The sequence below is a fragment of the Carica papaya genome, chromosome 9, assembly GCF_054855325.1.
Source record: "Carica papaya isolate Zhongbai chromosome 9, ASM5485532v1, whole genome shotgun sequence".
Lineage (NCBI taxonomy): Eukaryota > Viridiplantae > Streptophyta > Magnoliopsida > Brassicales > Caricaceae > Carica > Carica papaya.
Window position 1 is genome coordinate 121,889 of NC_142317.1, and position 14,308 is coordinate 136,196.

The following is a 14,308-nucleotide window of genomic DNA, read 5'->3' on the forward strand; positions in this document are numbered from 1 at the left end:
TATATTTTTTTTCAAAACGTAAAAATTTTAATATGATTAAAGAGATCATACGCTAAATGTGCTAATGGTTGATCCCCCCAAAACATTAAGAATACTTCTTATTCTCAAAGTAAAAAAAAAAACGTAATTGAAAATACCAAATGATTGAACAATACTACTTTGATAACAAGACAGACATGAGATTTAATTGAGAGCGTGTAGCAAATCAAGGGAGATAAAAGCTACTATATGGTAAAGGATGTTGCTTGGTACAAAGAAAGATAAAGCTTTTATATATGTTTTAGAGGAGCAATATTTGGTGTATCATCAAAATTATTTTTATATTCTTAATTCTTATATAAAAAGACAAGAGATATTATAATAAAAAAAAATAAAGTGAAGAGATCATCATCCATCTCTTCTTTTATCTTTGCAATATTTTGGAAATGAAAGCTGATTACATGGTTGATACAATAAATTATAAGAACATGCAGCAAATTAAACTTAGTTTTCTTAGAATTTCCTTTTGGGTATGAGGGCAAGAGGATTCTCTTTCAGCAAGGTGACACCAAACAACTCTTCCATGTCAAGTTGCTCTGGCCGTAAATTGTCGGGAAGTGACCATTCGAATTGGTGGATTAAATTCGCCAAAGCCAGCAGAACTTGTCTGGTGGCCATGGGCAGCCCAGCGCAGATTCTCCTACCAGCACCAAATGGCAAGTACTCAAAATCGTTGCCTTTGTAGTCCACACTAGAGTTGATGAACCTTTCTGGCTTGAAACTCATGGGATCTTTCCATATTTTTTCATCTCTTGCAATGGCCCACACGTTGACCAAGACTTGGGCGTTTTTGGGGATGGTGTGGTTCATGATTTCTAAGTCTTGGGCTGCTCGGCGCGGCAGCAAAACTGGGGCTGGTGGGTGGAGTCTTAGCGTCTCCTTGATGCAAGCATGCAGATAAGGGAGTTTGGACAACTGTGATTCCGTTACAAAGCTCTCAGAGATTTGCTCTGAGAGTTCTTGGCGAGCTTTCTTCATAGCTTCAGGGTTCTTCACCATTTCTGATAAGGCCCATTCCACTGTTGATGTGCTACCGTCAGACACTGCAGCTAAGAGTTCCTGCACGAATTTTCATTAATATTAGTATATGTAAGCTCTATATTTGAAGTAAGCTCGTCGTTTACTGAGGTTAGCTCTCATTTTATCTTACTAAAAAAAGAAAGAAAAAGTAAGTGGCATAATTTTTTCACTTATTAAGTAGCGAATAATAAGAATTGATGCGTACGTGGAGCTAGAAAGAGATGTTACCAGGAAGATATAACTGATCTGTTCATCATCAAATCCAGACTCCAGCAGGATGTCCAGAAAATCTTTGTTCTTGGGCGCCAAATCGCTACTATCATGGCGACTCTTGCCCCTGATCTCTCTTCGTTCTCTGATGCTGTGGTCCCATAGATCGCACATTTTTTTAACGCAAACATCAGCCTTCTTACGAAGTCCTTGAAGATCGAATCTGCTCAAAATTGGGTAGAGGTCTGAAATGTTTGGTGCACTCCACAACTCCATCATTTCCCTTACAAGAGCACTCACTCTCCTCCCTTCTTCTCCATCGAAATCCATAAAATCCCTCGTGAAGTAGACGTTTCCCAATGTGTTAAATGTATAGATGTACACAACGTCTCTCATGGCCACCAGCTCACCTTGTTTCCTGCTCAGATAATCCACCATTGCACGAACATTTTTCTCCCTAACATGGTACTGGGTTTCAACGATTTTGGTGGAAAATAGCTCTGTCCTCATGAGGGCACGAAAAGCCATCCATTCTTTGCCGCACTCGTAGGACCACGCAATGGAGTCCTTGTTGAGCTTGGGATCGGTGGCGAAGGAAACCATGGGGACGTGGCGGCCGCAAAGTTCCTTGTCGTGGGTCTTGAGAATTTCGGTGGCTGCTTCAGGGGAAGAGCCGACTATGACGAGTTGGGTGCCAAGACGGAGGGACATGAGTCCACCGTGGGTCTTAGCGAGGTCGGCCATGGAGACGTGCATTTTCTTGCCCAGTTGGGGAAGGTTGCCCACGATGGGCCATGGGCGCGGACCTGGAGGGAGAGGTAGTTTCCTGGAGGATTTTTGTTTGATTACAAGGAGGAAGACGATTGAGAAAAGAAGAAGGAGAAGAGGCAGGGTTGCAGAGGAGTCTGCATTCTTTAGAATTGATTCTATATCTAGGCTCTGCATTCTTCTTCTCCTTCTGGTGGCCTGTGCTAGTGTAAGGGGCAGTTGGGATTGCTGGAGTGTCGTGGTAATTTTGGTTTCAATAAATCGAAGAGGTCCTTTTATAGTGATAAAAGTAGTAGGATATTTGAGTGATGTAATATTACATTTATAATCAGAATGCTGACTTTTCTACTAGCACAAAAGATTTGAAAGCCATGTAAATTCAACGTATATGTCCATACACCACACTCCACCTACCCATATTTGAAAGCTATGTCCCTTTAATTTTTTAATAAATCACTTATTATATTAATATCCACCCTTAATAGACTTATAAAATAAAAAAATTTTACCCACTTAATAAGATTTAAACTCAGTAATCTTTACATAAAACACAATTTTTTTTTTATTTTTTTTATAAATATAATTTTAAAATATTTTATTCTAATTTATATCTCACATTAATAAATTAAATTATCAAATTAATTGATTAATTAAAAATTGTTAATTGAACATGGGGAATGATGGGCTTTTTGTTGTAATAATTAGTAGATTGTTATGATCATAATTGACGGGGTGAGTATTATTAATTTAGAGACTTGACCAGCTCCTCATGTGACATGCCCATAATTCCGGGTATGGGGTTGGTGGCCGCCATTGTTGTCTTCTGCTCAATTTAATTTACAGGTCAATTGTGGGGATAAACTACAATTTCTTTTTCTTTTTTTGTTTTGGGTTTTTTCAGAGAACGAACAGATTACTTAAAACACTAAAAGTAACTGGATACTCATCCTATCCAAATTTACTATTACTATTACTATTATTACTATTTAAAGACTCTGAAATATTTATTTATTTAGCCTTTAATTTTATATTTATTTAATTGAAATTAGGCCCATGTAAGTCTTTTGTGGCCCATGACCTCTCCACACTCAATTTAATTTAAAACAAATTTCTCCCCAATTTTAAGATAATAATAAAATCAACAAATGGAGATGGATATTGGTCATAAATATTAATTAATTCGTGCATTCATATTTGTCATCTACTCTTTAAAATCGGGATTTGGCAATTTAATACTATCATTTTTTTTTTTAACAAAATGTAGGTTTCTAAAATTAGAATATATACATTTCTCAAAATAAAAAATGGAAAAATGTATTTTTGTTATCGCCATTAAAAATATATTAGGGTAGCTAATTATAATTATAATTATAATTAATAATTATTAATTAGTGGATGAAGTTTCAATTCAATAGCCTGTATTGTGAAAGAGTTGGGGATGAACATCCAATCCCAACATGAATTACTTGCCATCTTACATTATCCAAACTGAACCAACCATATATGTATAGCACCTATGCATGCCTTCCTATCTTTACCCTATATATTCCTAAAGATTTTACTCATTAAACCAACTTTGTATATACATATCTCACTCCCTCTCCCCTTTCTCATTTCCTTCCAACTTTTAGTTTCCCTTTCATTTTTAAACCTTATTCTCTCCTGTCTACACATTTTTATACTCCATGCCATACATATTACGTCTCTCTCTCTTTCTCTCTTCTACCGCAGGCTGCAGCTGTAACCTACTAGTTAATTACTACTTGTCTTACTAAAGACCGCATCGCAACTTAAATTCCCCATCCTAATCTCAAAATTAACTAATCACCACTCAGATGGCTCTCAAATCTCCAAAACCCAACCTCCTCTTTCCTTCCAAAATCTTCAAACTCTATTATCTTTTGCTTATCCTCTTTCTCTGCACTCTCTCTTACTTGTTTGGCGCATGGCAACACAGCGCCGGCGGACTGACGTCGCCCACCACAAGGGACTGTCTGCCTACCGTAAACTTTACGGCCCGCCTAGATTTCTCCTCCCATCACGTGGCGGACTTACAGGAAGCCACGTCCTCCCAGGAGGAGGCCAAAGTCTACCCACCTTGCAGCATGGAGTATGGTGAGTACACCCCCTGCGAGGATTACAAAAGGTCGCTACAATTCGATAGGACGAGGCTGATATACAGGGAGCGCCATTGTCCCGATAAGAAGCAACTTCTCAAGTGCCGAGTGCCCGCCCCCTTCGGCTACAAGAATCCTTTTCATTGGCCCAGAAGCAGGGATCTTGTATGGTACGCCAATGTTCCCCACAAGGAGCTTACAATCGAGAAGGCCGTCCAGAATTGGATCCGCTTCGAAGGCGATCGATTTAGATTCCCTGGAGGAGGCACAATGTTTCCGAATGGCGCCGATGCCTACATTGATGACATTGCCAAATTAATCAGTCTCAAAGATGGCTCTATACGTACCGCCCTCGACACTGGTTGTGGCGTAAGTTTCTTTCTACACTTGTCTTTTTCCAAATTAATTAATTTATTGCTTCTTTTATATATATTAATTACAATTTTTTATTAAAAAGAAAATCTAAAAGAAACCAAATTTTGTTCCGTACAAAATTAATACTACGACAAATGACTAATTCCAACTCATGCAGGTTGCTAGTTGGGGAGCTTACCTTTTGTCCCGTGACATCCTCACTATGTCATTTGCGCCAAGAGACACCCACGAAGCCCAAGTGCAATTCGCTCTTGAGCGAGGAGTTCCCGCTTTGATTGGAGTTCTTGCGTCAAAGAGGCTTCCCTACCCATCAAGAGCTTTTGACATGGCTCATTGCTCTCGTTGTCTCATTCCCTGGAACTCATTTGGTATCACCATATATCATGACTAGCTTACTAATTTAATTTCTCCATTGAGTCCTTAAATTTCAACGACTGGTTAATTAATTTGAAAATTGCAGATGGAATTTATTTGATGGAAGTCGATCGGGTTTTGAGGCCTGGTGGGTACTGGATCCTGTCTGGGCCACCCATCAACTGGAGAAGACACTGGAAAGGTTGGGAGAGGAGTAAGGAGGACTTGAACACAGAGCAGACTTCTATTGAAGCTGTGGCTAAAAGCCTCTGCTGGAACAAGTTGGTGGAAAAAGATGGCATTGCTATTTGGCAAAAACCCATCAATCACCTGTCTTGTAAAACAACAAGAAACTCACCTTTTTGCCCTGCTCAAGACCTAGACAGAGCCTGGTATATCCATCTTATAATTCCATTAATTATTTAATTATTAAGATGATTTTTTGTTAATCTTCATTTCATTCAATCAGGTACACGAGCATGGAAACCTGTTTGACCCGTTTGCCTGATGTTTTGAGTGAGAGAGAAATCTCGGGTGGTGGATTGGCAAAATGGCCTGCGAGACTAAACGTGATACCGCCAAGGATAAGCAGAAGAACGGTTGAGGGTGTAACAGGTGAAACGTTCAGGGAAAATTCAGAGGTATGGAAGAGAAGGTTGTCGTATTACAAAAGAGTGAACAATCAGTTAGGGGAACATGGAAGATATCGTAACCTGTTGGACATGAACGCTTACCTTGGTGGCTTCGCTGCTGCTCTGGTTAATGAGCCTGTTTGGGTGATGAACGTGGTCCCTGTTGAAGCCAAGGTTAATACACTGGGTGTCATTTATGAAAGAGGACTCATTGGGACTTACCAGAGTTGGTATGATACACACACACACACACATGTATATTTTAACTTAATGGTTTAGGTGTGATTTCTGTTTATTATTATAATTCCAAATACTATATGTTGTGGAATATTGGTGCAGGTGTGAAGCAATGTCTACGTATCCAAGGACATATGATCTCATTCATGCTGATTCAGTATTTAGTCTTTACAGTGATAGGTAAATTAATTAAGATAGAGGAATATTATATGCTGATTTCCTCCTAAGATTAATGTATATATAAAATATATGTTGCAGATGTGAGATGGAGGATATATTGTTAGAGATGGACAGAATATTGAGACCAGAAGGAAGCGTAATAATCCGAGATGATGTAGATATGGTGGTAAAGATGAAGAGGGTGATGGATGGAATGCAGTGGGATAGTCAAATTGTAGATCACGAAGACGGCCCTCTTCACAGGGAGAAGCTCTTATTTGCAGTGAAAATGTACTGGACGGCTCCGCCTTCCCAACAAAATTCTTCTCAAACTTAGTTCTTATTTTTAGTTTTCTTTTTTGTAATTTATTTAACTATTCTTTATTGGTATATTATATATTTGAGTTACATAAATATTAATATACCAGCAGAATATTGCAGCTTTTGAATTCATAAAGAACACTTCACATGCAGCTTCTTATCTTAATTAGACCCATGAGAAATTAATATTATAATTATATTGTAATGGCGGGATGAAATCAAATTAAGGTTAATTATTTATAAGTAATATAATATCAGCAATCCATGAAAAATTAACGTTATAATTATATTGTAATAGTGGAGTAGTATAAAAGCTGCAGGCACACACACGAGTGAAATGAACTCAAATTAAAGTTAATTAGGTTGTTCATGCATATTCCACCAACCTCTTGCCCCCCCAAAAAAAAAACAACAATATATAAATGAACCTAAAACAGCTAGCATGGAAACAAGGAAGAAAAGAAGAAAAGAAGAAAAGCTCTCTTTGAAAGAATAACTGAGTAGTCATGGCCGCATATCTGATCAAGTCCGCTGCAGTTGTTCTGTTTGTGGTGGCGCTCTTGGCGGAGACCAAGATGGGTGAGGCACAAACATGCAGCACTCAGCTGAACAACCTGAACGTGTGTCTGCCCTATGTCATGGCTGCAGGTGGCACCAGCACCAGCCCCAGTACTGAATGCTGCTCTGCTCTTCAGGCTGTTCAACACGACTGTATCTGCAACACTATCAGGATTTCCTCCAGTCTTCCTGGTCTCTGCAATCTCCCTGCCCTCACTTGTCCCAACTGATCACCTGTAAGTCATCTACCAACCTACCTTTCCATATAATGGTGCATACGATGTGTGTAACTACTGGGTTGACTTTATTTTGTAAGGATGGTTGACTAATATTCCAATGAATTCTTTCTCCCACAGACAAATTAGCGGCTAGTGCAGCCAAGATGCGAGAGAGTGCCAAGGCTGGGAATAATGCTGGAGTACTAGCTGGCGAGTTTTTGTTAATTTTTATCTTTTCTCTAATAGTTTACTGAATAAATAATACTGCTTATAGATTCCTCTTTTCGATGAAATGGCTGTTTGGTTAATGATCTACCTCTCTCTTATACGTAGACTTGCAGTACCTGATGTGTAGTTATTCTATAACAGCACTCAATAAATTACTCCATATATCTTCTGTCTCATCAGCATGAATATATATATATATATATGTAACTATAAACAAAATTGTACGTGTATTAATTGATTAATCTAGAATCGACACAAATTAAATGTCGATTCTTGAAAATTACAAGGACTGATTAGTGCTACGATCTAATCCAAATAAACGAATTATCTGCATATTAAAAACAAATATAAAAGCTAACTAAAGACCCTGTCCTGCATATAGCTAGTATCAACAACTCAGATCCTGTGGTGCAGTTTATCACCCTTGCAAACCGGATTTTGCTTGGCCAAAACCTGTCGACCAGCGATCTTGTAATCGAACCTGCAAGAATGCTTCTCTGGGTACCGGTGCATACCGCAGAACACTTGACCGCATCGGCACGCGAACCCCGTTAAACCTACTTTCCTGTTACAGCTATGACATCTGTTCTTGACTTTCGCTGATCCGCCACCACCTACGGCGGTTCCTGCACCTTCGCTAGTAGCAGCATCGACACTAGTCTGTAGAGAAGGATTAGGTGAGCAGCTGAGTTCTTCCGGGAAGCCCCAGAAGATTTTCTTTTTCTTCTCCTGTTTGAGAAATTCTTTATAGCACTTGGAGCATAGATTCTGGTTCTCCACCGAACCATAGAACCCGCATCCTCTCTGACACATTGACGGAGTTCCGTTGTTGGTATTCATGATCGATCTTGGTAGCTTGATGATTGAAACAACAAATTGCTTTCTACTGTCTTGATGATGAATGACGCAAAGAACTAGTTCCGTGGTTAACAGAGACGTTTTGCTTTGATATATATATAAATATAAATATATAGAGGCCTGGCCGGGCTTTGGTTTTGGCCCGAAGTCGGATTGATTGGATTAGGTTTAGGAATCTGATTCGGAAAAGGAAAATTCTTTTACTTCTCCAGCGCTCACAAAAACGCTACCGTTTTATAGATTTAATTTCTGTAATCATTGTCGCTTTTCTTTTTCCTCTTTTATCCCCAGTTTTCCTTCAATAAGTATTTAAATATGTAGATATTTTTTAATTACATGCTTTATTTTTTAACTTCATATTTTACATGTTTAAAAATAGGATATATAATTCTTAATTTAATTCCCCTTTTTTTTTTTTTTTGGAGACCATTAATAATGTTGATTTAATTTTTATTTTTATTTGGGGATTGCAATACCCAAAAGTGATACATCAATAGTAAATTTTAACAATAAGAAAAAAAAAAACACAAAATTCCTCCCAAAAATGGAAAAAAGTATTTAATTGCACCGAGCTCCCTAAAATTTAAGTAATTACATGAGAGTATTCCATAAATTTGAAATTGCACTGAGCGCCCCATTTCTAAAATTTGGAGGGACTGTCCTCTCTTTCATATCTGATGAATGACACTGCACAACAATAACTCAGTTATCTTCTATTCCCCAATTTGAAGAAAGTAACAACTTATACAATGCTGGTATTCTAAATCAATATTCGCAGGTCTGCCTACCTCCATCATCGAGAAATCAACTTTATTCCCAGTTCTGAACTAAAACCCTAATATCTCAACGCCAGTATTTCAGGTACGCTCCTTACCTGTTAAGATTGCAATTGCGTTTATTTCTTTATTTAACTTAATATAATTTGCTAAATGTGTCTTATTGACTAGTTCCTCCTCTTTATAAATTTATATTTTTAATGGAAATTTGTTGCGCATGCATCTTTGTTTGGGGGAATCTTGATTCCGTCGAACATAGATAAAGCACGGTCAGTGAGTTTAGTTCAATGATGCAGCACTTATAAGAAAGGCATGCAGTCTCCTTGATTGTTTATCACCAAAATTCGATCGTTATACTAAGTCCGTGTCTGCTGGCTGAAAGTGCGATCATGTTAGACTGTAAAAGGGCGATTCTGTTGTCAAGTTAAATAAGAGCTATTAGTAGAATGATAATTAGATTGATCAAAGAGGAGATTCAGTAATTGATGGACTTTCAATTATTTAGTGAGATATCACGTGGAGTTCAGTTGCTAAAAGAGTGTAAGAATTTACTGGTAATTACACTCAAAATGATAAAGAATTTACTGGTAATTTCATTCAAAATGATAAAGAATTTACTGGTAATTACATTCAAAATGATACCTGCATTAAATTTTTGCCAGAACTTATTCCAACATCTATACTCAAAGTACTGACAACAGATCGGAAGGGGTTAGGGATCTCTCTCTTCCTGTCTATGTGCATTTACGTGTGTGCGCTTTCTAGTGGCATGATTACCTCTTTTCTCTTTTGATACAATTAATTTCCTTGTGCGTATTACTTTGTTAGATAACAAATATCATCTCCTTGGACACACAGTCAAACTGAAATGTGTATATTGCTGTCTTCTTACTGGATGATATAGTTCCTGTTCTACTAGCCAAGTGCTTATGTTTTGATTGACTAAGAATGGTGTGGGAATAGCCTTTACAAATAGTTACTTTGTGGTGAAAGCTGTATGATACTTGGCGAAAATTGCTGAAAAGGTTACCATTAGTGTATAATTCAAATTTTTATTTTGTTTGGTTAACTATGTTGTAAAATTATATTAAATTAGCATTGTTTTGGTTATCATCAAAATGACTATTATAAACAATTTAAATGTTAAAAAACTTTCCTTGAAATTTCTCTCCTTTCAATTATTATTTTTTTAAATCTAGCTTAATTGTTAGTAACTTTATCAAATGTCAAATTGGCTACTATATTTAACTAAAAGCATTTTTTGTTTTGATGCTTTTAGTGAGCCTTTGTTCTTTCACTAAAGGCACATTCTATAAGCTTTCAATAAATCACTTCTCTTTCCCATCTTTCGTCTGATCCGGCACATTTATTCATGATTATGAAGATCAAGAAATGTAGATTTAAGACGAGTGATAAATTACCTAGCGTGTTGTTATTCTTGCCAATGATCCAATGAATTGATGAATGTTTTCTTTTTTATATTGATCTCTGCTCATATATTTCTCTGTAATGAAGGCCGATGAATAGGGAGGATGATGAGCTGGGTGGTGCACTTGATGAGGACACGGATATTAGACATCAGACAACAAACAATTTGGACTTGAATGTAGAGCAGAGCTGTCGCAGCCCAAAGGTTACCTCTCTGAATATATCTGAGTCTAATATTGCTTCAACCAGTGAGGCTAATACGGATGCAGTAATAAAAATAGGCACTGAGTTTGAATCAGATGAGCATGCATACAAATTTTACAACAAATATGCTACATTGCTGGGTTTCAGTGTTCGAAAAGATTGGGTAAATAGGAGTAAGGTACACGGTCAGGTGGTGTCTAGAAAGTTTACTTGTTCTAAGGAAGGCTACCGAAGGAAAGATAAAAGAGATATAAACGTGAAGAAGCACCGGAAGGAAACAAGGACAGGTTGCATGGCACACATGATCATCACTCGTCAGTCTGATGGAAAATATAGAGTTACACATTTTGAAGCACAACACAATCATGACAAAATAAATCTTAGTAATACTCAAACTTTATTGTTGCAGGAGGAATTACGTGCTTCTGGAGCTGAACTTCCAAGTACTTTCGAGGTACAGGAAAATTCTGTATTCGAACAGGTTGATAGAAGATCTGGAGTACGGGAATGTCTTGATTATCTTTCAGCTGACTACGAAGGTTACATTCGGTCTGAGAGAACAAGAAATATGAAGGAGGGGGAGGCAGGGCACTTAATACAGTACTTTCAGAGGCAACACTTTGAAAATCCTTTATTTTTTTATGCAGTACAGCTTGACATTGATGACAAGGTAACCAACTTATTTTGGTCTGATGATAATATGGTAACAGACTTCAATCACTTTGGTGATGTGGTGTGTTTTGACACAACTTGCCGAACAAATAAAGACCTTCAACCATTTGTACAGTTTATAGGAGTGAATCACCATAATCAAGTTCTTATTTTTGCTGCTGCCCTTTTATTTGACGAAACTGTCGAATCACTGAAGTGGTTGTTCCATACTTTTTTAGAGGCAATGTCTGGGAAGAAACCAAAAGTGATCCTCACAGATCAAGATGCTGCAATTGTTGAGGCAATAAATGCAGTATTTTCAGAGGTAGATCACCATATATGTGTGTGGCAGATGTGTCAGAACGCCCTTAAACACCTTAGCCATGTAGTGAAGGACACCAGGCCTTTTTTTGCTGATTTTAAAAGTTGCATTTATGACCAGAAGGATGAGGAGGGTTTTATTAGTGCCTGGGAGTCTATGCTGGATAGTTATGGTCTTCAGCAAAATGAATGGCTCAGATGGATGTTTAGAGAAAGAGAAAAGTGGGCTGTGGTCTACGGCAGGAACACCTTTTTCATAGACATGAACAGCTCACATATGGGTGAGAATTTGTCTAACAGTTTGAGGAATTACCTAAACTCCAACCAAGAGTTGCTTCAATTTATCAAGCATTTTGAGAGGGTTATAAATGAGCTACAGTACAGAGAAACAGAAGCTAATGCTAAAATGAATAGCTGCATGCCAAGGTTGATGGCTAATGTAGTATTGCTAAAGCATGCAAGTGAGATTTACACACCAAAAGCATTTGAATTACTTCAGCTAGAATATGAGAAGTGTTTAAATATTGTTGTTAACCCGTGCAGTGAGACTGGATTTTTGTCTGAATACAAAGTTAATACATTCGGCCAAATGCGAGAATACACTGTTAAGTACAATTCTTCAGATAATACTGTCAATTGCAACTGTTTGAAATTTGAGTATGTCGGATTTCTCTGTAGCCATGCCTTAAAAGTTCTTGACCACAGAAATATAAAGGTCGTCCCATCTCAATATATATTGAAGCGATGGACGAAAGAAGCAAGGACTGGAAGTGTAAGAGTGCATGGTGGGTTCATTGAACGAGAAGAAGACCCTAAGTTGGTTGTAGCAAGACGTTACAAGGATTTGTGCCGTAGTATGCTAAATCTTTCTGTCAGGGCAGCTGAATCAGAGGAGGCATTCCACTTTGCTTCAAGACAACTCAATGAAGTCATCGAGGGGTTGGAAAAAATCGTGATATTAAGGCCTGAGGAAACTCAAGGTATCACCTCGAGTAGCAATGGGGCAAATGCTTCTGAAAATGAAAATGCAGAGATATTTTTGGATGAAAGTGCAATTGAGGATCGGGATGAGGACAGCATAGGAAGAGAAGGAGAAGAAACAGAAGGTGCTGTCTCTAGCAGACGTAAACTGAAAAATATGAATGCAAAAATCTCTAAGAAAAGAGTTCAGAATCGACAGCCACACTCACAAAACACTCTGACTTGCATTTCGAGCCCCCCAGCTTCCTATGTTTCACCACAATCCTCCACACCAAATCCTGTCATGCAGGTGAAACGTGGCTTTTCTTTATTGCTGCGACAAGCAATTTTGTATCTTCTATAATGTACTTATTATAAATGTTATTACTAACCCTTAAGATTTATGTTTCTATAGGGTTTGTACAATTTTGAAGCTAACCAGGTAGTTCAGTGCGTGTACGAACAACCTAATCTAGTTGTGGACCAACAACACAGTAGTAACATGTATGCACAACCAAACTTCTACACCGAGCAGCATGACTCACCTTGTCAAACACCGTTAATGCAGGTAAATGGTCATACATTCTGGTTACCATTTGAAATGTAGTCTGAAATTCACACGGGAGTTGTCTTGCAGGAATCTCTTATTCCCAGCACATACCATGAGGCTGTCTCAAATGCTACTCAGCTGAGGCAGGTAACTGAGCTAGAGGTCAACAATGCAGTAAGTGAGCTGATACCATCTTTACTTATTAATTTCATGATTGAGATGAATATCAGTGTCTACTGGTATAACTGACCCTGGCGTTTTGAGTTTTTGTTGCAGGCCATGGAGGTTGGCATTCAACACCCACATTCATCTACTTTCTTGCTTTATGATAACAGATACCGAACTTCTGACAATTCATTTCTTGGGCCCAAGTAATGAGGATGTCTTCCGTCAGAAATTTGCATATTGTACCTGTACAGCATCATTTTTCTTTGAAATCCAGTCAATATAATTGAGGTTGAATAAAAGGTGGTTCTTTTTTTTCAAGGCCATGTTGAGGTTGGATGTATAGAGGTGGAGAATGCTACCTCTCCATGGAGGCACCCTGCCTCTAAAATCTGGGCCTTTAGATTAAGTGGAAAAGAAATCATAGATATGAAGAAAAAATCAGAAATTTTTTAGAACTTATATCTTTTCCAGCATGGGAGGTCGCAGTGGCATGTTAGAGTTTCCTATAGAGGTAGCTTCGCTGCTTATTTACGCGCTGAATGTGCAACTTGTAAGATGAAGAGGCGACGCAGTCTTGAGGGAAGTTTTATTAGATAATGGTGGAGTTTGACTAATGTTAGAGAAGTATTAAAGAAGTTAATGGTAAATAACTTGAAAGTTTAGAAATAACAATAGCAAGCAAGCATGACCCTTATTCCCAAAATACAAAACTTGGTTGGAAATTTTAGCTGTATCCTTTGTTCAATGACATTGTGTAAAAGGCAATTCGTAAAATTGTTATTCTTTAAGATGGTTTCCCCTTTCCCTCAAGTGTTAGTCAAACCCTTTCTCGTTTTCTTGGTAAATTTCGATTGTCAAACATCACTTTCAATGGCTCATGAGCAAACTACTGTTGAAATAATCATAATTATAATTTGTAATTAAGTGTGCAAGAACAGAGAGTTCAACTGCGCACCAAGTACTACAAGTTTGTTTCAGCTCAAACTTCTAAGCGAAGGTTTTTTCAACGGGTTTAAACTACGGGTTGACTCGGTCTTCAATTCAGTTTGGGCTCCAAACTCCAAACATTTTGTTTTTGGGCATTTAAAATCGTGGGTCCCCCATCCCTTAGGCCTTCCTGCGCGTGCTTCTCATTCTCTTCACACGCGCGTCAATT

At 37.9% G+C, this 14,308-nt stretch overlaps 4 protein-coding genes and 1 pseudogene across 9 annotated transcripts; 3 read left to right on the forward strand and 2 right to left on the reverse strand.

Annotated features, from left to right (window-relative positions):
• Positions 1–361: 361 nt before the first annotated feature.
• Positions 362–2,297, reverse strand: LOC110810385 ((S)-N-methylcoclaurine 3'-hydroxylase isozyme 1-like). Its single transcript, XM_022036548.2, has 2 exons — positions 1,288–2,297; positions 362–1,098 (listed from the first exon to the last, which is right to left on the reverse strand). The coding sequence occupies exons 1-2, from the start codon at positions 2,212–2,214 to the stop codon at positions 493–495; spliced, it is 1,533 nt and encodes a 510-aa protein (XP_021892240.1). The 5' UTR covers positions 2,215–2,297; the 3' UTR covers positions 362–492.
• Positions 2,298–3,621: 1,324 nt separating this feature from the next.
• On the forward strand, positions 3,622–6,359 carry LOC110810353 (putative methyltransferase PMT15). The gene is made up of 6 exons (XM_088211678.1): positions 3,622–4,523; positions 4,687–4,897; positions 4,990–5,275; positions 5,353–5,745; positions 5,855–5,932; positions 6,011–6,359. The coding sequence occupies exons 1-6, from the start codon at positions 3,873–3,875 to the stop codon at positions 6,246–6,248; spliced, it is 1,857 nt and encodes a 618-aa protein (XP_088067804.1). The 5' UTR covers positions 3,622–3,872; the 3' UTR covers positions 6,249–6,359.
• Positions 6,360–6,659: 300 nt separating this feature from the next.
• On the forward strand, positions 6,660–7,412 carry LOC110810379 (Bifunctional inhibitor/lipid-transfer protein/seed storage 2S albumin superfamily protein). The gene is made up of 2 exons (XM_022036539.2): positions 6,660–7,026; positions 7,147–7,412. Exon 1 carries the CDS (start codon positions 6,739–6,741, stop codon positions 7,018–7,020), a length of 282 nt encoding a protein of 93 aa, XP_021892231.1. The 5' UTR covers positions 6,660–6,738; the 3' UTR covers positions 7,021–7,026; positions 7,147–7,412.
• Positions 7,413–7,632: 220 nt separating this feature from the next.
• LOC148239692 (putative zinc finger A20 and AN1 domain-containing stress-associated protein 8 pseudogene) lies at positions 7,633–8,076 on the reverse strand (annotated as a pseudogene).
• Positions 8,077–8,657: 581 nt separating this feature from the next.
• LOC110810264 (protein FAR1-RELATED SEQUENCE 5-like) lies at positions 8,658–13,611 on the forward strand. 6 transcript variants are annotated; one of them, XM_022036371.2, is made up of 6 exons: positions 8,666–8,955; positions 10,386–10,503; positions 10,912–12,744; positions 12,850–13,002; positions 13,072–13,158; positions 13,261–13,611. In XM_022036371.2, exons 2-6 carry the CDS (start codon positions 10,390–10,392, stop codon positions 13,357–13,359), a joined length of 2,286 nt encoding a protein of 761 aa, XP_021892063.1. In that variant the 5' UTR covers positions 8,666–8,955; positions 10,386–10,389; the 3' UTR covers positions 13,360–13,611. The 6 variants fall into 6 exon arrangements, with proteins under 6 accessions (XP_021892060.1, XP_021892062.1, XP_021892059.1 ...); XM_022036368.2 differs by having other exon boundaries at positions 8,658–8,955; positions 10,386–12,744; positions 13,072–13,131; XM_022036370.2 differs by having other exon boundaries at positions 8,659–8,955; positions 10,386–12,744; positions 13,072–13,162.
• Positions 13,612–14,308: the final 697 nt, after the last annotated feature.